This window comes from Rattus norvegicus, chromosome 2, assembly GCF_036323735.1.
Source record: "Rattus norvegicus strain BN/NHsdMcwi chromosome 2, GRCr8, whole genome shotgun sequence".
Classification (NCBI taxonomy): domain Eukaryota; kingdom Metazoa; phylum Chordata; class Mammalia; order Rodentia; family Muridae; genus Rattus; species Rattus norvegicus.
Genome location: NC_086020.1, coordinates 185,366,697 through 185,389,703, shown reverse-complemented (window position 1 = coordinate 185,389,703; position 23,007 = coordinate 185,366,697). Strand labels below are relative to the sequence as shown.

General features: G+C 46.4%; 2 protein-coding genes across 16 annotated transcripts; both read right to left on the bottom strand.

Moving 5' to 3' along the window:
* Positions 1–154: 154 nt before the first annotated feature.
* On the bottom strand, positions 155–5,157 carry Tmod4 (tropomodulin 4). Of its 14 annotated transcripts, none has more exons than XM_063281624.1 (12): positions 5,049–5,157; positions 4,856–4,942; positions 4,207–4,276; positions 3,779–3,977; positions 3,419–3,575; positions 2,874–2,990; positions 2,008–2,097; positions 1,723–1,853; positions 1,532–1,639; positions 1,037–1,180; positions 721–865; positions 158–274 (listed from the first exon to the last, which is right to left on the bottom strand). In XM_063281624.1, exons 4-12 carry the CDS (start codon positions 3,899–3,901, stop codon positions 252–254), a joined length of 1,038 nt encoding a protein of 345 aa, XP_063137694.1. In that variant the 5' UTR covers positions 3,902–3,977; positions 4,207–4,276; positions 4,856–4,942; positions 5,049–5,157; the 3' UTR covers positions 158–251. The 14 variants fall into 14 exon arrangements, with proteins under 14 accessions (NP_001257579.1, NP_001257580.1, NP_001257582.1 ...); XM_039102047.2 differs by lacking the exon at positions 5,049–5,157 and adding an exon at positions 4,394–4,464 and having other exon boundaries at positions 3,779–3,941; positions 4,860–4,901; NM_001270650.1 differs by lacking the exon at positions 5,049–5,157 and having other exon boundaries at positions 155–274; positions 3,779–3,941; positions 4,856–4,985.
* A 5,347-nt stretch (positions 5,158–10,504) lies between these two features.
* On the bottom strand, positions 10,505–22,375 carry Vps72 (vacuolar protein sorting 72 homolog). Of its 2 annotated transcripts, NM_001107695.1 has the most exons (6): positions 21,889–22,066; positions 15,808–15,960; positions 15,434–15,548; positions 13,822–13,998; positions 12,222–12,366; positions 10,505–11,070 (listed from the first exon to the last, which is right to left on the bottom strand). In NM_001107695.1, exons 1-6 carry the CDS (start codon positions 22,003–22,005, stop codon positions 10,683–10,685), a joined length of 1,095 nt encoding a protein of 364 aa, NP_001101165.1. In that variant the 5' UTR covers positions 22,006–22,066; the 3' UTR covers positions 10,505–10,682. The 2 variants fall into 2 exon arrangements, with proteins under 2 accessions (NP_001101165.1, XP_008759524.1); XM_008761302.4 differs by lacking the exon at positions 12,222–12,366 and having other exon boundaries at positions 10,508–11,070; positions 21,889–22,375.
* Between the last annotated feature and the right edge of the window lie 632 nt (positions 22,376–23,007).

Sequence of the window (23,007 nt, the reverse complement as noted above, 5' to 3'; positions counted from 1 at the left end):
GGGAACACAACGGACAGAGCTCCCCCTCCTCCTGGTAACCTGAACCCCCCAGCCAGCTGATCCCCAGAGTATAAATAATCTCTTGATGAACTGGCAGTAACCCTTGGAGGGTAGCGCCAAGATTCCCACCCCAGTGCAGGCAAGCAGACAGGCGGCGTGAACAAAAGGGATTTTATTTACAGGGAAGGAGAGAGAGATGAGGATCTACGTGTCCCAGGCTCTCATCTCTTGTGGTAAAAGGAAGGGTGATGTTATCTCTTCTTTTGCTGACGCCCTGGAAAGGAGGAAGAAGAAGAAGAAGAAGAAGAAGAAGAAGAAGAAGAAGAAGAAGAAGAAGAAGAAGAAGAAGAAGAAGAAGAAGAAGAAGAAGAAGAAGAAGAAGAAGAGTAAACAGAGCTCCATCTGTTTCTTTGGCAAGGGTTTCCCTTTCCTTTCCTTGGGCAGACTCATAAGGTGCTGCCTCGAGCCACCTGATGGGCCTGTTCCATGGTGACAAAACAAAGTCAAGAAGGCACACCTGGAAATAAAGACTCTAGAGGCACAATCACACTGGGCTCCCCCAGCCCTTCTCTACGGGGAGCGGGAAGAGGTTTTTTCTATTTCCCTGCTATTCAGCTCCTCACGTTTGCCTCCGTCCAAGCATTTGTCACCAGGTGTGCCCTGGGGACCTCCACATTTCAGCACGTCCCTCTCCTCCACACAGGGCCTACAGTTACTCACGCAGCTCATTGTTGCGGGTCATGGCGTTGGCTGCCCGAGCTCGCGGTCCTTGTTGTGTGAAGTGGTACCCGAAGCGGACAATAGACGGACACTGCTCTAGCACAGTGGCCATCTCCATCTCTACAGCATCTCCAGGCCACTGGCGCTGGAGGTGGAGGGGTGAGAGCCATCAGATATATATGGCAGTTCACCAGCCCAGCCCCTGGGCCTCTGGGAAGTTCAGAGGCTTGAAGAGACCTCCCTCAGACAATAAGCTTCCCAGGGAGAAACTCAATGGGTGTTAGCTGAATGGGGGCCAAGGGAACAGAACCCTGACCTGGTTATCTACTCGGAGCTCAGTGAGAGTAGCGTTTTCTCGAACTGCCTTCAGCACAGCCATGAGCCCTGTGCTGCTGATGAAGTTGGATTCGATGTTCAGGCTCAGGAGACTGCGGTTCTCACGCAACATGTCAGCCACCGCCTGGGTGGTAGGGACTTGGATTAGGGTTAGGGGAAGGGGCCAGTTCCACAGGCGACTGGAGAAACAGAATGGGAGCAGGAGGAAACAGCTCTTTGAAATTACTTGAGGAACTGAGGCAGGAGGATTAAGTCACTGGTGGAATGGAGCGCATTAGAGAAGCTTGTTTGAGGGGGAAACGACCTCGGGCCTGCAGAGTTGTAAGCCAGAGAGTAAGGGTAGGTAAGGATTTTGAGGTCTTCGATAAGAAAACGTGATGGGGATAGCACCCCCAAGTGTAACCGTTAAGACAGCCCTTGCCAGGGGTGCGTGCCAGGGTATGGGAAGAAGACTGGGGATGTCAGCTAGCCTTACATTGGCGATGGGGTCACCACTCTTTGTGGCCACCAGACTGAAGCTCCGGACATAGGTATTAGTCTTCATTGCTTCACACAAGTCGCTTAGCACGGGTATCGGGATGTCCTGAGGGGGCACAAGGCACGGTGGACTAAGGACTCAGTCGTTAGTAACTTTCCCTGTTACTGTGGGGGAAGGGAGTCACATACCTGGATGTTATTGAGGTTCACCTCCTCCAGCTCTTTGTCATTGCTCCGCACCCTCTTTAGCATCTCCTCAATGTTGGTGGGGTTTGGGGGTTCATCTGGTACTGGCTTATACTTGTCAGGCTGCACTACACCTGATGAGGAACAGAGCTGAGATATCCCCCACCACACCTCCCCACTGGCCCTCCAACTCTTCATACACCACACCTCACATTTGCACCCCTCTAGCTGCTGGCCTGCCCATCACAAGGTGCCGGGGTGAGGGTGGCCATGCTTCCTAGTACTCACTGCTAATGCCTTCGGTGTTGCAGATCTCTCCGCTGCAGATAGCATCATAGTATTGCTTGTTGCTCATCAGTGTGTACATGCCCAGGATCGCTGGTGAGGGCGAGCAGAGGGACAGGAGGTAAGGTTCCTGCCCAACCCAGCCTCCTGCCTCCCTCTGCTAAAGCAGTTTTAGAGCCCAGCCTTCCATTCTTGCAGAGTTTCCACCCTCCCTCAGCTCCAGGAGTCTCTTCCATAAACCTGCTGTGGCAGTGACTTCTAAAACATGAGAGGGCTCAGAAGGCCCTTTAGGAGCCCCAAGAGGTTGAGCCATTTACAGAGGAGATCCTTCGCCAGGTTCGGGCAGAACAACTCCACTTTGATCTGCCCTCACAATCCCTGTAAAGCTGCTCTTGGATGAGCCAATGTACATGCGGATAAGAAAAATTAAAACCGGGGTTGGGGATTTAGCTCAGTGGTAGAGCGCTTGCCTAGGAAGCGCAAGGCCCTGGGTTTGATCCCCAGCTCCGAAAAAAAGAACCAAAATAAATAAATAAATAAATAAATAAATAAATAAAACCCTTGCCTGGGCCAGGTAATGATAGTGAATGCCTTTAATCCCAGCACTCGGGAGGCAGAGGTCGGTGGATCTGTGAACTTGAGGCCAGCCTAAGAGTCTACAGAGTGAGTTCTAGTACAGCCGGACTACATAGAGAAACCCTGTCTCAGGAAGGAAGGAAGGAGGAAGGAAGGAAGGAAGGGGGAAGGGTGACAGACCCCTGCCAGAAGCTTTCTCTGACACCGTGCCCTGACTCAGGTCTTTCCTAGTCCTATGTCAAGATAAGGATGCCACAAGCCCCTCCTCCCTCCAATGTCCCGCAGCTGCCCACCTGCAATGTCACACATTTCAGCATCTGTGGCATGGGACAGTGCTTCCTCCAGTTCAGGCTCCAGTGTGATCTGTTCCTGTGCTGGAATTTCTCTCTTAGGCTGAATAAAGGGTTTTCCTGATAGAGAGATGGAGACAATTCAGGTACAGGTGATTTCTTCCAAGATGGCGGCTCCACCTTCTTTACCTTTCCAGATGGGGTCAGACTAGATCACCAGTGTACATCAGAAAGCCTAAATTTTGTATATGTACAGGACTCTTTGGTCCTTTCATTCCTTCTAAGAATTGAAGAGTACAGGCTGGTGTGGTGGCAAATGCCTGTAATCTCAGCATTTGGCAAGCTAAGGTAGCACTGTTAGCTCAGGGCCAACCTGAGATAGGAGATCCTATCTCAAAAATCAAAAAATTGAAGAGAACAAATTAGCATGCAAGCTGCCCAAGACCAGAGTCCCTGACAGCTGCTGGAAGCAGGGAGGGTCGCTAGCAGGGAGGTACAGGAGACAGCTAATTGGTTCCTGGGGGACATAGATGTTAGGGTGTCCATACCCTTCTTCTCGCCAGTGAAGGGCACCAAGTCGTCACGCTCTTTGACTTCTAGCGCCTGTTGTTCCAGGTACTGCAATAGGGCGTCTCTGTCTAGTGGCCCTGTTGGACTCTTCTTTGTCTGGTCACGTTGTCTCAGTCCAGCTGGCAGCAGCATGTTCTTAGGGATGAGTTTTGGGGAACAAATCAGGACATAGAGTCCCTGGTCCTTTGGGGGTTTCAGGCCCTGTTCCCAGCCACCTAACATCACTCCTTCCCATATATGAAGGAATGCCTTGGCCCCTGTGCTGGTGCCCTCCCTCAGACCCTGCTCTAAACCATCCAGCGTTCACTCCTTCCCACATATGGCCCCGGTGCTCCTACCTCAGGATCCATTTCTTGTAGCTCACAGTCCAGCTGTTCTAGCTCCTCAGGGCTCAAGGTCCTTAGGATCTCGTCTTCATCTATGTCTCTGTACTTCTCCAGTTCCTTCTGATAGGATGACATGGTGGCCCCTACCCCCTCCCCACGGTGTGACACTCACAGCCTGGGGGGATATGGGAAAAGTTGTTGGACGTGGACACTGAGGGCACAAACAGTCCAGCCACAGTTAGAACGCTGAAGGAGATACCTTGGAGTCTGAGTCTACTGGGGATGGGAAAATCAGATTGTTCACTGTTGTGATTAGCCCCCCCCCCCCCAGTTCCTGTACTGTTCAGCCATTCTAGATGGGGATTCTAGGCTCTGGGCTGGGTCTGTGCACCCACCGGGTGATGGAGAAATCCTGACAGCACTCTCCTCTACAACCTTACCCGGCAACGGCTCTTGCCCTGACACAGCTGCTGGAGGCCCTGCCAGCACAGCTGGCTCCATGCCCAGTTCCTATTGAAAGGTGGGAGGGGGTGGCAGAGAGCTTCAGGAAAATTCCTCCTCTCTTCCCCATTACCCAGGCCTGCTGGAATTGGGCAAGCAAGGAAGCCAGGGGGTTAGAGTGGTCACCTCTTATGTCACCCTCATTTCCTCCTTTATCGTAAAGGACCAAGTTCTCACTTTCAGTGTTTGTTAAAAGTCTAAATTGTAAAGGAAAGTAAGGCTTAGAAGCTGGAGTACTTCCAGATTGGGGGAAGGGCAGTGTGGCCTCAGAAGGCATTCGGTTCCCATAATCTGTCACCAGAAAGGTGACACTGGAACACCGGGCAAAAGAAAAAAGAAAGTCTTCTAAATGGGGAGGTGGGATGATTAAACTTGTACAACCTTTCAATGTGAAAAACACACTCAAGCTCTATATACATCGTGCATAACACAGAAGGTGATCCTGAGTGTGAGACACCGAAAACATAAGTTACAGAGTCAAGACAAACATACACAGAAAGACAGAGTGGAGACACACCAGTTCACTTCCCCTAGGACCACTATGCCATCTCCCACCAGGCTTTCACCCCTAAGACCCCTCATTCCTACCTACCAGTCCCAGTGGTCACCTCTCACCTCCCCTTGTCAGTTGGTCCGTCTGTTCTACTGGGGCACTGTCCGGTCAGCAGGAGGAGCCTGGTGCCGGGGGAGAGAGTGGGGGAACAGTGAGCTCAGCATTTTATTATTTTAGCTCTGGCCAGGTGGGGAGTGGTGGGAGATCACATATACACAGACCCCATACCTTGCCCAGCCCTGAGAGCCTCTAGTGGTCAGTATCAGCCATGACATCTCTTTTCCTGCAAGCAGAGTCCTCCAGTGGCGAATCAGCTGACTCCTGCTGTAGGGTACCTGCTCTGTTCAAAGCACTGGATGGGAGGGGATGTATCAAGTAAGGCCATTGTGCCTTACACCTCTATTCCCTCAAAACGGCACTGAACCATGGCTGCTACACACAGAGAGCAGCCGGAACTACATGGTGAGCTCAAAGCCTTGTAGTTTGTGTTTTTAACTTTTTTAAAAGGGGAAGGGGGGGGGGGCTGGGGATTTAGCTCAGTGGTAGAGCGCTTACCTAGGAAGCGCAAGGCCCTGGGTTCGATCCCCAGCTCCGAAAAAAAGAACCAAAAAAAAAAAAAAAGGGGGGGGGGGGAAGGGGGCACATGCCTTGGGAGGCCAAGACAGCCAGATCTCTGAGTTCAAGGTCAGCCTGGTCTACAGAGCAAGTTCAGGACAGCCAGAGCTACAGAGAAACCCTGTCCTGAAAAACCAAAATGGAAAGAGAAAGAGGGTGGTATGGAGAGCTGGGGGTCAGTCGGGTAGTTGAGACTGCTGCACAACTGTGAGGTCCCTGCACCTACATAACAAGGTAGCAGAACAGGAACACTGGGGGCTCCTCAGCTCCAGAGAGCCTAGAAAACATGAGCCCAGGTTCAGAAAGAGAGCCTGCCTCAAAGGGATAGGTGGAATTACAATGACACTGCCTGGCCTCTGCATAGGCACACTACCCCTGATACCTGTACACAGACACAGACACACACACACACACACACACACACACACACACACACACACACACACTGTAAGGATTTTGTTTGGTACTTAACTTTAATTGAAAGACTAGTACTTTAGAGTTAAATATGGATAACCTAAGTGAGAATAATAAAAATGATAGACTTAAGTGAAGACATCTTTATGAACCCCACTACTTTGTAAATATATGCTATTAAAAAAGGATAAAGTGGGGGTTGGGGATTTAGCTCAGTAGAGCGTTTGCCTAGCAAGCGCAAGGCCCTGGGTTCGGTCCCCAGCTCCGAAAAAAAGAAAAAAAAAAAAAAGATAAAGCGGGTACCTTTCTGAGGGAACATGGGATGCAGCGTGGTGCAGCTCGGAGGTCTGCAGACTGGCTCCCTTCTGCGGCATTCTTCAGGGCCGAGAAGAACGCACTGGGTGGCAGTGGCACCGGGGAGACACAGGCACTGGTGAGTGTACTGGGTGGCGGAGGCACCGGGGAGGCACTGGTATGGCATCTTGAGGCAAATCGGATGGTGAGCAATCCTAGGACCAGCGGGTTGTGGAACTGCACTGAGCCTGGAGGCCTGATCCACCACGCCGCCCTGGCACTTCAAACTCCGAATTGTGCAACCCACGACCTCCGGTTTCCCCTCCAAACTGGCATGGCCACCCCAGCTCTGCCACCTGCACTCCAGAAGACGTTCGCCGATCTGTGTGCCCAGGGCCCTGCCTCTGAATCACACCATCACATTTGAAAGCCCCTCCTTACTCCAGCAGAATCAGCTGGTGCATCCCGGGCCATTCATTCTCTGCGCATTCCTGCAACTTCTCTAGCTTTTGCAGATCAGGCCAGGGGCACCCACTGCCGCAGGCGCCCGTGTTCTCCAACTTCCCCTCAGTGCCCATTTTCTGTGCACTGGCTAGCTCTTAAGTGTCCAGAGTCAGTATCCCCACCAAGTGTTTTCCAAACTCCTTTTTCCTTGTTATTTATCTGTGCCCTTTATATTCAGGGCACCAGTTCCCCCGAGACTCTGTGTTCCTTTCACACTTGTGTCTGCTGTTAAAATAGCAGTCAGTGGGGGAGACTGAGAGGGGCAGTTGTCCCTGTTTGGAAGTACATTCTTTTTTTTCTTTTTTTTTTTTGGTTCTTTTTTTCGGAGCTGGGGACCGAACCCAGGGCCTTGCGCTTCCTAGGCAAGCGCTCTACCACTGAGCTAAATCCCCAACCCCAAGTACATTCTTCTTGTGGCTGGTTTGGAAATCCCAACCATCCTATAGGTAGGAAGTTCCTTAATTGTTTACAAAACAGTCCAGGTGACACATGTCCAGGGTTTTACTATTTTTCTTGGCCACGTGTAACACAGAATTACTACTATTCATTGTATGAGTCTGATTCTCACACAGACACGGCTTTGCCCTGGGAAATGCTGCTAGAATCTGCTTTGTGCCCTTCCAGAGCTGCAGTGCTGGACACTTGGAAGCTTACCTGAAGCTCTCCATCCAGGAATTCAGTCTACCAGAGTGCACTCAGCTTTCTGATTAGCCTAGTTATTAGCCACTTTTCCTGAATAACTCTGTGTTCGTGTTCTTGTCTTTTGGGTCAGTGTGTGCAACTTTTTGTATATTGTGAAACTTCTTTGTGTAGTAACTGTTCAGTGTGTGTGTGTGTGTGTGTGTGTGTTCATTTTTTAAAGAGTGGGATTCACTTTGAATTAATTTCTATGTTGTCTCAGGTAGAAATATACTAATTCTCAATTGTAATGTGTTTAAATACATAACTCCATTCCTTTAACCCCAGTTGAAAACTAATGACCTACATAGGAAAAAATGTCTTCTCAACAACCAATCACGTTAACAAGTGCCAATGACTACATATACATATAAAGTCAAACATACAGTCTTCAATGGGTTTTGAAGTAGAAAGATGGAAGATTTCAATATGGGTTTGAATCTGGCTGTATGTCCTCGGCCAAGGTTTTATTCATAGTTTGCATACATTATTTTCTATTAGTACTTAAGGCATTGACTAAGACTGAATCTCCAGGTACTAAGTAAGTGTTTTCTGTGGAAAACTCTTGTAGCAATGTAGTAATTAGGGCCAGATATGCTAGAGAGAACTCCATGAGAAGAAAACTAATCACAGGAGACCTTAGGTAGTACCTATTGTCAACAGGTGAACAGATCCTAAAGGGTGTCATGATTCTTTTTTCATTAGAATGTAAAGGATACATATGTACATACATCCTGCCAGCTACTCACTTCTACATTCACTTTTTTGATTGACAATTGATTACATTCAATTGATCAATTAGATCTTCTTCAAGCTTACATTGGGTGGCAGAGTTTCTGCTTTCTGGCTGAAATAAAACAAAAGTATGAAGTGGAAACTTAACAGTTCTTTGAAAAATCTCTTGGATGGTGTTTTGCTGGGGCAAATACATGAATGAATGTTCAGCTAAAGCAGACATAGGTGAAAGAATGTTCTGTTAATGTAAGTAAGTGAAAGGGCATGTGGTAAAGGATTCTTAGCTAACAACATGCATGTATTGGTCTGCCTTACATTGGGTAATTGAGCTGCATTTGTTGGGACTGCATAGAAGGAAATGCACCAAAAAACTTCCAGTGCCATGCTGCAGTTTCTTGCCACTTCTGTGGACTCAGGCCGATTGTTAGAGTGATGTCAAATGAGACAGAAACACATGCTAAGTCAAAACACGTGCAGAGGCAGGAGAAGTTGAGGGCACATGATGTTTGGAGAGATTATAAAATGGACTCAACTGACAGTGACGGAGACTGCGTTTGGCTTGCTTATAGAGCTAAGTGTGCAACACTTATGGGTCTTGCATCTTCCCTGATCTTCACTTCCCTGAGAGGCACAGCAGAGAACTTCTGACATTCCTCCTGTACCCTCCTGCTGACTCACGCCAAGGCTGAGTCCTGGCTATCTCTGGTAGGTAGTTCCACCACTCTGATCGTGAGTGCTACGACTTGGACTTTTGGTGTACCCCTGGAGTGGATCAAGCTGCTGCTGCTGATCTATGAACTGAACTGCTGGTTTCCAAACAACCAAGAAAAGAATTGCTGCTTCAAAAAAACCTTTCTAAATAGGTCCACTTCCCCTGTATCTTTACTTTTGCACTATCTCTGGTGGATGGTGGGCTGTAAGGGCCTTCATCAGTAAATATTTTCTACATAATCCTGAGACCTGAGTACAGTCTCTAGAACCAATAGAAGAGCCAGGCACCTGACTCACTTGGGACTCTCTTTTCAGAGAATTAGGAATCAAAAACATATAAGGGCATCTCTCTGTATCATGTAACCTTGGGACTTCTGTATGTAGGGTCAGGGGCATGGTGAAATGGAAGCATCATCATAAACAGTGTCTTCCCCAGCTGCAAAATTCTGTGACACTTTAGAATTTTAAAAGTGAATTAAATATAACCATCAAAGTGCTGGTAATATCATATAGTATTGAAAGAGCACAACTAATAAATTAAAAAAAAAAAAAAAAAGGATAAAGCAGGAACAGTGATTTGCACTTCTTTTTTTTTTTTTTTTTTTGGTTCTTTTTTTTTTTCCGGAGCTGGGGACTGAACCCAGGGCCTTGCGCTTCCTAGGCAAGGGCTCTACCACTGAGCTAAATCCCCAACCCCTGATTTGCACTTCTAAGCCTAGCACTCGAAGGTTGAAATGGAAGGCTTGCTTGAGTCCAGGAGTCTGAAATTAACCTGGACAATTTAGCAAGAACTTGCATTTTACATACACACAACACACTCACACACACACACACACACACACACACACACACACACACACACACACACACACACACACACACACACAAAGGGACATTAGAGAGAGATGGCTCAGTGGTTAAGAGCACTGACTGCTTTTCCAGAGGCCCTGAGTGCAATTCCCAGCTACCACATGGTGGCTCACAACCATCTGTAATGAGATCTGATGCCCTCTTCTGGTGTGTCTGAAGACAGCTAGTGTACTTATATAAATAAAATAAATAAATCTTAAAAAAAAAAAAAAAAGGAACACTGGCTGCTCTTCTAGAGGAACTGGGTTCAATTCCCAGCACCAACATGGCAGCTACAATGGTAAGTTCATTCCAGGGGATTCAATGCTATCTTTGGGTCTCTATGTACAACATGTATGCTATGGTATTCACCTATGTGCAAGCAAAACACCCATACACACAAAAGAAAAACAACGGGCAACTCTTTTTTTTTTTTTTTTTTGTTCTTTTTTTCGGAGCTGGGGACCAAACCCAGGGCCTTGCGCTTCCTAGGTAAGCGCTCTACCACTGAGCTAAATCCCCAGCCCCACAACGGGCAACTCTTAACAAATGCTATCAAACAATAAAAGGCCTAGGGACACAGTGTGGCAGCCAAGACTAGTTCTATCACTGGAGAGCAAAGGCAGAGAGATCTTACCTGAGGCCAATCTGGGCTGTGTAGAGAAAAAGAAAAAAAAAAAAAAAAAAAAAAAAAGAAAGGAAAAGAGGAGGGAAAGGGGGAGAAAACAAACGGGATAGAGGGGTTCTTTTAGCAGTGGATCATTGTCCAGCAAAAACAAGGTCATGTGTTCATTCCTAGCACAAAAAAATAACCCAAAACAACCTAAACACACACTCACAGTCATAAATATATCTTGCCCCCAACCCTATACATCAGACAGAAAGGATTTTACATTTCTACCACTTTATTAGATTAAAAAAAACCGAAGAGCACAAGCAAACAAATGACTAGGGAGGACCTGAGGAAAAACCATGGCAAAGGTCAACAAGGACAGAGATGGGAAGGGAGGGGCAGAGTGGAGCCAGGTCAGGAGAGGGACTTTAGGTAGGGGTCAGGTGCCTCTATTTGATGACAATCTTCTGACGCAAGGCTCGGGGCCCAGCGCCAGGGAGTGGCTCGGGGGGTGGGGGCCCGGGGCCCAGCGCTGAGGCAGTGGGTGGTAGTCCGTGGGCAGTGATGTACTTCTTGTACGCCTCACGGATGATCTTGAAGGCTCTAGCAGTGGCATAGGGTATGTCTGTAACAGGGTCCCGGTACAAAGCTGGACGGTGGGTCACTGGGCAGACCTCCCGAACAGGGACCTTTGGTGGTCGCCCTTGGGGGAACCATTCTTCAAACGTGGCATCATCACTGAATGTGATGAAGGTACGTGAGCAGTGAGGAGGAGGGACGGCAGGTCCAGTGCCAGCATGTGCAGTCAGTGCAGAGGACGTAGGAGCAGGATCAAGTCTGAGGGCAAGAGAAGAACCACAAATGCTGAGAAGGCTGGAGATAGATAAAGAAGGTAGGCTAGGTATAGTATTTGAGAGGCCAAGGGAAGATTTCTGAGTTACAAGCTGCTGGATACAGAGTAAATAACTGTTTTAACAACAAAAAAGCTGGCTATGGGGCTGGAAGATGGTCCAGCAGTTAAGAGCTGGGTTACTCTCCCAGAGGATGTAGGTTTGAGTACTAGGACCCAAACAGTGGCACACACACATCTCTAACTCCAGCTCCAAGGAGTATGTCACCCTCTTCTGCCTTCAATGGGTACCAGGCCAGACATACAAGCAGGCAAAACACTTATGCACATAAGTAAATAAAGAAATAAGAAAGAAATCAACTAAAGAAAGAAAATAAAAAGTTGGGCATGATGATTCTCATTTGTGATCCCAATACTAAGGAGGAAGAGGCAGGTAGATCATGAATTTGGAACTAGCCTGGGCTACATAATGAGCTCCAGGCCAGCCAGAGTTAGAGAGTGACACCAGCTCAAGAAAACAAAACAGGAAGTGTCAGGAGTCATTTGCTTCTCCTTCTTTTTTTTTTTTTTTTTTTTGGTTCTTTTTTTCGGAGCTGGGGACGGAACCCAGGGCCTTGCGCTTCCTAGGCAAGCGCTCTAACACTGAGCTAAATCCCCAACCCCCATTTGCTTCTTAAGTAGAGTAAAAGTCTGCCTGCCAGGCAGAGTCAAGGCAGGTCAGGGTCTGCTTCCAGATTTCCTGGCCTGCTAACACATAAAACGTCAGGAGGAGATAGACTTAAGGCTCAAGATTCTATTAACCTTGGAGGAAGGAACAGGGAGGCCTCCAGATGGGAACAGATATCCTATATAAATGGTAACAATTGTTTCTGCTAGCTTGATAGTTTTATATCCCGAGACTCTGTGGGCTACAAGAAGGCTAAAATTGGGGCAACTACAGTGTTCACTGACAGTCCTCCCAAATCTCTCTCTCGTCCTGGGTCTTCTGCCTTTTCTTTAATCATCCTCATGCCCCACTCAGAGACTATTCAACTCGTGCTAGCAGACTCCAGCACAAGCCAGGAATGAGCTGAGGTCTGAATATGTGCTGTGAGGAAAGTGAGCTCTAAGAGAGGCCAGGAACACGGGCTTCACTCACCCTTCCACATCCACATTCTCTTCCTTGGGACCTGGCTCCCCAACAAGTGGCACCGTCACTGAATGGTAGGTGATTATTGGCCCAGGGCACTTCCGCTTCTTGTGAACCTGCTTCTTTTTGTCAGCCTCAAGCCTTTCATAGGTCTCTTCAGGATCAAAGGGAGACATGATAGAATGGTCAGTTTCCCTTTTCCTACACTCTGTCCCGAGGTCTATTTAAATTCTCTTGTGTACTTATGAGAGTGTATGTACGTGAACACACATATGGAGAGGTCAGATGACAACATGCTGGAGTCAGTTCTCTGCTCATATCACGTGGATTCCAGGAACTGAACTCGGGACAACAGGGCTGTCACCAAGTGCCTTCACCTGCTGAGCTATGGCATCTCTCTGGGCTCTGTCCTGTGATTTTGTTTTTGCTTTCGTTTTCATGTTTTCTTTTTTGTTTTTTGAGATAGGGTTTCTCTGTGTGGCTTTGGCTGTCCTGGAACTCAGAGATCTGCCCGCCTCTGCCTCCCAAGTGCGGAGATAAAAGGTGTGTGTACAACCACTGCCCAGCTGCGTCTGCATATCTTTTTAAAAATTATTTATTATGTACACAGCGTTCCGCCTGCATGTATGCCTGCAGGGCAGAAGAAGGCTCCAGATCCCATTATAGATGGTTGTGAGCCACCATGTGGTTGTTGGGAATTGAACTCAGGACCTCTGGAAGAGCAGTCAGTTCTCTTAACCACTGAGTCATCTCTCCAGCCTCCAAGTCTGCATTCTAAAAGGGCAAAAAAAAGCTAACCTAAGTGACTCTTTTCAGGAATTTCTCTGTAACCCCCTCAGTTCCCATGGCTGGCTACACTGTGTTAGTGCTTAGATCTGGTGGCACACTGTCAGTTCAATGTTGGTATAGCTGTTTGCACCATGAAGGGCATAGTAACTCACATTAGCTACACATTATCAGGACCATGCAACACTGCATGCACATCTGTTAGTGAATAAACAGATCACGACTCCTCTGGTCCTTTACCCCTGAATGAACCACACTGTTTCTCCATGTGGGCGCTGTGGACACAGTCCTCTCAAATCTGGCCAGAGCCCCCCTAGAAATCTCTCCCTGACTCATAGAGTTGGGACTCCCATAATCCAGGCTGGCCTTGAGTGCCTGACTCTCCTGTTTCTACCTTCCATACACTGAGCTCATGGATCTCTACCACTGTGTCTGGCCTGTGTCTGACTGGAGCTACTGCTTTCTCTCAGAAAAGGAAAAACCAGCCAACCGTTATTTTATACCAACTGGACCTCAATCAAACTGACACTCTCCCCACCCCCAAACCCCACCAAGACTCCAGATGCCTAGTACCCTCTCCTATTACACACTCATTTCTTCTTTTTGTGTGTTTATTTCCCTTTGCATGTTTCAAGACGGGCTCCATATACATAGTCTTGGCTAGGCAGAAACTGATTAAGTAGACCAGGCTGGCTTTGAACTCCCCAATGCTGGGAATATTAAGTACGAACTTTCTAATTATTCTGCTTTAAATCTCCATTTTTCCAGGTCTCTGGTCTCACGCACCTCAGTGTCTGTACCTACTTTCCCAAACCAGACTGACCGAGTGAACGTAAGTTGAGCTCTTCAGTGATCTTGGCCTCCCTGAGCAGCTCTTCCTGGGTTAGTGGTCGTTCACAGTGCGGACCCTTCCGCCTCCGGGACTGTCCTTGCCTCTCTTGAACCCGAAGGAACGTCTGTCGTGTGTGTTCAGCTGTAGACTGACGCATGGACTTGCGGCCTACAAAAAGTGAGATTGGAAGAGAGTTTTCAACTCATTTCTACTTTGTTCTCTTCTTTTTCTTTAAAAAAAAAAAAAAAAGTACGTTCTGACTGTGTAGCTCTGGCTGTCCTGGACTTCACTCTGTGAGCATCTGACCTCGAACTCAGAGCTGCTCGGGCCTCTGCCTCTGGAGCGCTGGGATCAGAGGCCTGCCCACCACAGCCAGCACATTTCTAGCTTCTTTTTGTTTTCTTTTCTTTTTTGTTGGGGTGGGGTGGGGTGGGGTGATGGAAGGGGCTTTAAGACCCTTCTCTGTGTAACTCTGGTCATCCAGAACTTGTACTGTAGACCAGGCCGCCCTTGAACTCTGCCTCTTTAGGGCTGGGATTAAAGGAGTGTGCCAGTACTGCAAGGCTACTTTCTTAGCTATTTTAAAAAAATTTTTTTAAACAATTTAAGCTTACTAAAAAACAAATTTAGCAAGAATAATACAAATAATGCCTACAGCCTTTAATCTTAATCACATCACCTACTATGAACAGCACACCCCATTCATTCCATTCCGTAGATTCCTAGTACTTTTAATGACTCAGGTTATATTAAAAAAAAAAAAAAAGTTAAGTTGTACACAGCTTTCTCTTAAAGAATTTAGTATTTTTATTTTTTGTGTTATTGGGGATTAAATTCTCTACCAGTAAGCTACATCCCTAGACCTTCTCATGTTATATTTTATTAATACCTTAATTTTTTTTTTTTTCGGAGCTGGGGACCGAACCCAGGGCCTTGCGCTTCCTAGGCAAGCGCTCTACCACTGAGCTAAATCCCCAACCCCAATACCTTAATTTTTTAAATAATATTTGGGAGGGCAGCACATGTGAAAATCAGAGAATTTTCAGGAGTTGGTTCTCTCCTTAAACCACATGGATCTTGGGGACAGAGCTCAGGCTTGGCAACCAACATCTTTACATTCTGAGATGTTGGTCTTCATGTTTTTATTTCTAGACAGTCTCACTAAGTGGTTGGGGCCAGCTTTAACTTGCTGTGTAGCACAGGATGGCCTTGAACTTGTTACTCTCCTGCTGGCAGCCTTTTGAGTAATTGTTGTTTACAAGCCTGAACCATCTGGCCCAGAACTATTTCTAAGAATAAGGATTTTTTTGGGGCTGAAGAGCTGGCTCAGTGGTGTTGAAAGTGTTTTCTGAGCGCTTATGACCACTGGAGCTGAGACAGTGGCTCACACGGCACACACGGAACAAGTCTGTAACTAACTCTTTTGGCCTCTGTACACATCTGCACATACAAGTGCACATACACCCAAGCAGACAGGCAGACACACACACACACACACACACACTAGGATTCTCTTTACAAAACAATGGTTATCAACTTCAACCTAATGCAGACAGAACATTTAATCATCACAATTAAATGTGGTCAGCAGATGTAAACTCACTGTCAGAGCCATCGTCCTGTAGCTCCAGTGGCAGCAGCGTCTTCTCCTCTCTGGCCTTCTGGGAGCTGCTTGCTGGGGTACTGACCTTGCGAGGCCTCAAGCTCTTTAGAGGCTCCTGGGGACAAGTTAGAAACAGATACCAGAAACCAAGAGATGAGGGTATCAGAGAAAACCAGCACGCAGCAAGAGGACACAACTGAGAAAGTCAGAGCTGGGGCTTTAACCCCAACAACTTGGGGGCAGGAGGTTGGACTCTTCCTTTGAGGCCGGCCTGATCTACATAGCAAGACGTTGTTTCAAACAAACAAACCCAACTTCACCCCACCCTGTAAGAAAAAAAATTAAAAAGGTGCAAGGAAGCCAGGTCCCTGTACCTTATAGGCTTTCGTGACGACTCTGCGCTTCCTTCTGGGCTCTTCTGCTTCCCCATCACTGGACGGTTCATCTCCTTCATCGATGTCAAAGTCAGAGTCTACCTCGTCCTCTGTATCAGACTGGTCTCCTTGATACTCATCATCTCCAGACTCCTGAGGACACAGGGTGGTGAGAACAGGCCGGCCATGGCACTGTTAACCTTCCTCAAGGACAAGTGGGTTAATTTACTCCCCTGACAAGGAAACATCCAATTCTTTCTTTCTTTCTTTTTTTCTGGAGCTGGGGACCGAACCCAGGGCCTTGCGCTTCCTAGGCAAGCGCTCTACCACTGAGCTAAATCCCCAACCCCTATCCAATTCTTTCTTATTTGGCTCTTCACTCCCCACAAAGTCTTTTCAGTTCACGGTTCTTAGCTTAGTACCCTGTCTTCCCGTGTTACTGGAGACTGTCAATCACTGGGGATCTAAAGGACGTGCTCTGCCCTCATTTACCGACTGATAGGACACTGTGATGAAAAGAAGTTGTAGCTGAGCCATGAGTAGTGACGATTCATGACTATAATCCAGCACTCAGGACCTAGATTGCAGTGAATCTGAGGGGAGCCCAGGTTACACAGTGAGGTCTAGGACAGCATAAGCTACATCGAGACTCTACTTGGAAAGAAAACAAAACAACCAAATAAGTAAGTTGTAATAAAATTCCTCAGCTAACTAGAGGTCATAAGAGATGCCGTTCCCAAAACCCTCAGTCAGGGCTGAGGATAGAGCTCAGTTGGAACAATGCTTATCTAGTCCACTCAATTTCCACCACTGAATTACGAGGCTGTAGTGTAAAACTGTAATCTTAGTGCTAAGGAGGTGGAAGCAGGAGGGTCACAAGTTCAAGGTCACCGGGGCTAGAGATGGCTCGGCTGTTCAGAACACTAGCTGTTCTTTCAGGGGATCCAGGTTTGGGTATGCTCACACAGACATATACCAATGCATATAAAATTAAAATAAACAATACATTAAAAACAATAATAAAAAAGAAGTTCAAAGTCATCTCTAGCCAGAGATGCTGCCAGTTTGAGGCCAATCTGAAGAACATGAAACCCTGTAACGAGAACAGAAACTGGGGCTAGAGAGATGGCACTTGCTGCAATTTTGGAAGCCCTGGGCTCAATTCTAGACACCCACATGGCTGCTGACAACCCCTATAACTCCAGCTCCAGGGGATCATAGCCCATTCTGATATCCACAAGCAATGCATGCATGTGGTACACATACTATATAAGCAAAACATCCACATACACAAAGTAAAACTAAAGCCTTTTTTAAAAACCCACATAAAGAGGGGGGAGGGGGATGTTTGCCCGGATACCGGGAAAGGGAATAACACTTGAAATGTATATAAGAAATACTCAAGTTAATAAAAAAAAAAAAAAAAAAAACCCACATAAATAAAAACAAGGAGAGACCAATGGTGGCACATTTGAGGAAGGATCATGAGTCTGAGGCCAGTCTGGCTACGCTTTTGGCTGGGGCTATAGCTCAACCATAGAGTAGACCTTGGCTTCAATCTCTATCAGTGTTTAAAAAAAAGAAGGCTGCAGGCTGGAAATGGTGGTAGGTACCTTTAATTCCAGCATTTGGGAGGCAGAGGCAGGTGGATCTCTGTAAAGCCAGCCTGGTCTACATAGCAGATTCCAGTACAGCCAGGGCTATGTATACAGAAAGACCTGTCTCAAAAACAACAGGGAAAAAAAAGCAAATCAGAACAGTCTGGCTATCTAACAGGTCTAAGCTTTAGACATTACGTCCTTATAAAAAGCCAAAGGAAGGGAAACTCTTTTCTTTAGAATTTTTACTTTTCTTACATGTGCATGCATGCATTTGTATGCTTATGTGTGTGCATGTGCAGGCACATGCATGTGTGCACACACGAGATAAGTAAGTGAAGATCCCTCGATCCTGGAATTAAAGGCTGTTGTGAGCCAACTGACATGGGGGCTGGGGACTGAACCCAAGTCCTCTGAAAGAGCAGTACCCCTCTCTAGTCCCTGTTTTGTTTTAATAAAATCAGCCTCATTTTACCCAAACTACCTTCAAGCTCTGTGTAGCCAAGGATGACCTTCATCTCTTGATCCTCTTGCACCTACTTCCCAAGGGCTGGGCTTACAGGCCCGCTACCAAACCTAGCAGGGAAACTATACAGTGTGCATTAACACAGGTAGTGGGCCAGATCTGAGCCAACTGCAGTTTGCTGAACCTGCTGCATCACTCTGAAGGACAGAACAGGAGATGAGCCTTGATTTAATACACACTTATTGTTCAAAATGGCCAAGAAGACAGAAGTACAGGTGGGTGAAAAGGCAGACAGGTACACACAGCATAGTTATGGAATAAGGATTCAGACCCAAGCACAGAGAGCTTTTTACTTTCAAGAAGCCATGTTAGGGCAGGAAAATGGCTCAGCAGGAATTTGCCACCTGATCCCAGAACCCATCTGCTAGAGAGAACAACTCCTCCAAGGCATCCCTTGGCTTTCACGTATATGTGTGACACATGAGCCCTCCCCCATAAGTAAATGGCAAACATTTAAAGTTAAAAAGAAGCTGTTGGGGGCTGGGGAGATTTCTCAGCAGTTAAGAGCACTGACTGCTCTTCCAGAGGTTCTGAGTTCAAATCCCAGCAACCACATGGTGGCTCACAACCATCTGTTGCCCTCTTCCAGTGTGTCTGAAGACAGCTGCAGTGGACTCAAATACATCAAATAAATAAATAAATAAATAAAATCTTTAAAAAAAGAGAAAAAGAAGCCTATTAGCTGACTGCTCTGTCTTCAACACAGCCTACTTCCAACAGTGCATGCTCTCTGGACTTATAAGATTCAAAAGAACCTGCACCTTTTCCAATTTATTGTATGTAGATTGAGTGTTTTAATTGCATGTCTGTATGTTCATATGTGGGTGTGTGCTCAAGGAGGTGAGAAGAGGGAGTCAGATCCTTTAGAATGAAGAGTTATGGATGGTTGTAAACCATCATTGTGGTGCTAGGAACCAAATCCAGTTCTTGGCAAAAGCAGCAAGTGGTCTTAACAGCTGAGCTGTCTCACTACTCTAGGCCCTCTATGGAGAAATTTAAATTTCAAAGCCAATAAATAAATTTAGGGCTTATTCTGTAGGCCATGAGGCTCAATTACCTCATCTGACTTATCTCACTTGTTGATCATCACTGTAGAGGTACAGTTGCTGAGAGAATCTGTCCTTCTTCATGTGCACTGAGACAGAAGAATATTTGAATACCACTATAGATAACGGGATCCACTCACGTGTATGTCCATGGAATACTGCAGAAAGCTATGGGAACTGGGAGTTAGAAAGGCCTAAAGTGCAACCTGAGGTAATATAGGCTAAGGTGTCAATGGCAGCTACCCTGGGAAGGGGTGTCATTGTGAGGGGACGTCAACTGGGCTTGGCATATGCTCTCTCCTCTCAATCAGGGACACGACCAATGGATTAATGCTGCCTAAGCAAGCATATAACAAAGGACTGATACTCTAAGTTAGGCAGCACAAATGACCACCATTCTTCTGACAAATGTCTGTGAAAGTGACTCAGAACACATTAATTCTCTCGGCTCTGCTCTGGGATAAAGCATCACCAGACGGCAGAGCAAGTTCCCACTGTGCTCCTGCTCAGTGTCCGTGTTTTACCGCACTGTGGACTTTCTGTCATTACGCTGGGCTCTTCTCCAGGCCTTTAATACACAGGAGAACGTTCTCTATCAAACCCCATTACTTCAGTTGGACCCCGTATAAGTAATAAGAAATTCTCCCTAGAATTTAGTGCTAAATAAATTTGTCTTTCTTGAGTATACTGTATACTTCGGTCTTACAAAAGAACAAATTTAGTTTGGCTGCTAGAAAACTCACAGCTATCAAATGCTATTTCCATTTTAACATGGATTCTTGGTAAAATTACTTTTAATTATATATATATATATATAGTTTTACTTATTTATTCATACATTAATACATTTTGTTCTGCTCATTTTCTATTTTTACTGTTTCTAACCTTTGTTTCCATTGTAAGCCTTGTTACATATCCTTTCTGGAAGCATGAGGTGCACGTATTAAATAACGACTCATAAAATGACAGGAATAGGAAGTGAAACTTGAAGGATGAGAGAGATCTATTTTAAACTAGTTTATTAAAGCTGTGTACATAGTGACTCCTGGTTAGTCATAAAGTCCTGTCTACTCTCTTTCCAAAATCTTCCCTTCAACCCTAACACTATCCCATATCCACCTCCATCCACTCTGTGGTGCTGGGAGCTGGAACCTCCAGCTAAGCTAAACAAGATGACCCTGAGCAAGTGTCATGCCCAGCCCAGCCCTTGTCCTCTTTAGGCTTTACTCATTTACTCATTAGGGTTGGTTGGTCTGTAAGGCTGAGTCAGGATGGAACTGGAAACACAACCCATGTGGCCTGGAACCGGAGGTCATCTTCCTGCACCACCTCTCCGAGATTACCAGCACTAAAGAAATCTTTCTAACCAAAAATTTAATGATGGAGCTTTGATGCTTCATTTCAGACCTTTTTTTTTTTTTTTTTTTTTTTTTGGTTCTTTTTTTCGGAGCTGGGGACCGAACCCAGGGCCTTGCGCTTCCTAGGTAAGCACTCTACCACTGAGCTAAATCCCCAGCCCCGATTTCAGACCTTTAAATGAGAAGTCAAACTGCTTAATACAGCTTCACTATGACCTACAAAATCTGACTGGGAGGTGGGAAGGGAAATCCAAGGGTAGTGACAAATACTTACAGTTACAGGACTCAGGAGTCTGAGGCAGAAGGGCTACCTAAACTTTGAGACCACGTGTAGCAACCCTCTTTAAAATATATATTTATATATGGTAGTGGTGAGACCATTCAGTGGTTAAGAACACTGGCTATTCTTCTAGAGGACCTAGGTTCAAATTCCCAACACCCACATGGTAGCTCAGCACTGTCTGTAACTCCAGTCCTAAAGGCTCTAGCACCCTCTCACAGACATACATGTAGCCAACATCAACACACATAAAAATAAGTAAATCTAAAATATAAAAAATAAATTAAAAATAAAAGCAAGAAAGCAAACAAACAAAATCTATGTAAGGCCAGGGGTAGAGGCACTCCAGAGGCAAAGGCAGGGAGGTCTCTGAGTTCTAGGACAGCCAAGTCTTCACAGAAGAACACTGAGTGGGTGGAGGTGTCAGGTCAGGGGTGGAGGCACCTTAGCTGGCCATATGGTGGCAGAAGCAAGTTGCTGGGTTTGTGTCCTTGCGATCACATGATATAGAGGCTGAACTCCAAGTTGCCCTTTGAGCTTCCTATGCTGGCACACAAACATAATACAACTTAAAAGACCAGGCACAACCCTCTCACCTGTTAGAATATAAGTCTTTATCATACAGTCTTTATCGTACAGTATCCTCAAATTGACTGTGATCCCAGGCAGCTGCCCTGCAGGATAGAGCTTGCTTTTATTTATTGCTAGGGGCCAGTAATCCAGGATCTAGGGCAAGTGATCGACCGCTGAACTACAATATAGTCCCAGCCTCAGGAAGTTTTTAATGTTCCCAAGGAGTCCACCACAAGCTATTAATTATATATGGTATGCTGATCTGGGTATGCAATATATATTCAATCAATGAACAGCTTCTATTAATAAAAATATAGCTAAGTGTCAGCCCTGTACTAAAAAATCGAACTCTGTTACAGACCTTAAAACCAATCAGAAAATGAGAAGTAAACCGAATCTAACTGCAAGCTGAAATTTTGTTTCTATGATGGAAATTAAATGGGGATTCTCTTAGGACAGTCAATAAAGGGTCATCTAAGAAAACAGTATGCTGTGATTTGAAAGCTGAAAAAGAGAGTATGCTAATTAAATCTGTTTCTGGACCGGGTCCTCACACACACGCACACGCACAGCGTCCACCGCCAGCTAGGAGCACATCTTTCCGAGCCTTTCTCAATCCCCGCCCCCTTCCTCTTTGTCTAGGGTTTTTCCCTACAAGACTCCGCTTCCTCGCCTCCCTCTTCTTGGGCCCGGCTCTTGCCTCAGTGAAGCCCCCGTAAGTCGTCTGGTAGAACTCATCTTCCTCCTCTGCTTCCAGGAGCCCAGAAAGCCGGTTTCCAGCGGTTTTCCGTGGGGCTCGGCCCCCAGCCAAACTCATACCGCTTACAGAGACTGCGCCGCCGCCAGCAGCCCCTTACCCAGCTCCGGGTTCTCGCCGATCAGCACTCGACACTATTTCCTGCGGGCGACCGCCAATGACGGAAGTCCGGCGTCTGCAAGCAAAAGCAGTCGAGCGTCGAGCACTCGACGCCTTTTCTTTTCCTCGTCTTTTCCCCTTAGGTAGCTCCTGGGATACACTACCAGGTTTCCTCCTCCTTACCCATATTTTTTATTGTTTGTTTTTCTACAGACAGGTTCTCTCTTTACAGTCCTGGCTGCCCTGGACTATCTATGTAAAGCAAGCTGCACTAGAACTCGTATAGATCTTCCTGCCTCTGCCTCCCAGTGCTGGAATTAAAGGTGTGCCGCCTCATAGCAAGCTCCTTTCCCTCTCCACTCCCTCTTGCTTTTTAATTCTCCTAGAAGCCTTTCTAAAAACCCTGGCCTTGGGGCTGGAGAGATGGCTCAGCAGTTAAGAGCGCTGACTGCTCGCTCTTCTGGAGTCCTGAGTTCAATTCCCATCTACTGGTGGCTCACAACCATCTGCAGTGAGATCTGATGCTCTCTTCTGGTGTGTCTGAAGAGAGCAACAGTACACTCACATACAATGAATGAATGGATAAGTAAATAAGTCTTTAAACCAAAACAAAATATCCTGACTTTTTAGTTCCCTTCCTCTAAAACTTCAATGGCAGTCAGACCTGTATTCTCATCAATGGGGTAGGAGAACCACATGTTCAAGACCTGTCTAAGTAATTCAGCAGAATTTTGTTTCAAATTTTAAAAAGTAAAAACGAGTCTGGGGGTGTGCTTGTTAAGCTTTATGTGCCCTGATAGGTTATTTCTCTGCTGGTGAAATGATCCAATTCAAGCCAAATTAGATTATATAAAAGGCAGGTTTATTGGGAAGCCACTCTTAGGCAAATTCACTGACCACAAGGGTTGAGGCCAGGGGAGTTACCATTGGAAGAGAAGGGGGACAGGGAGATAGAAAGTATGA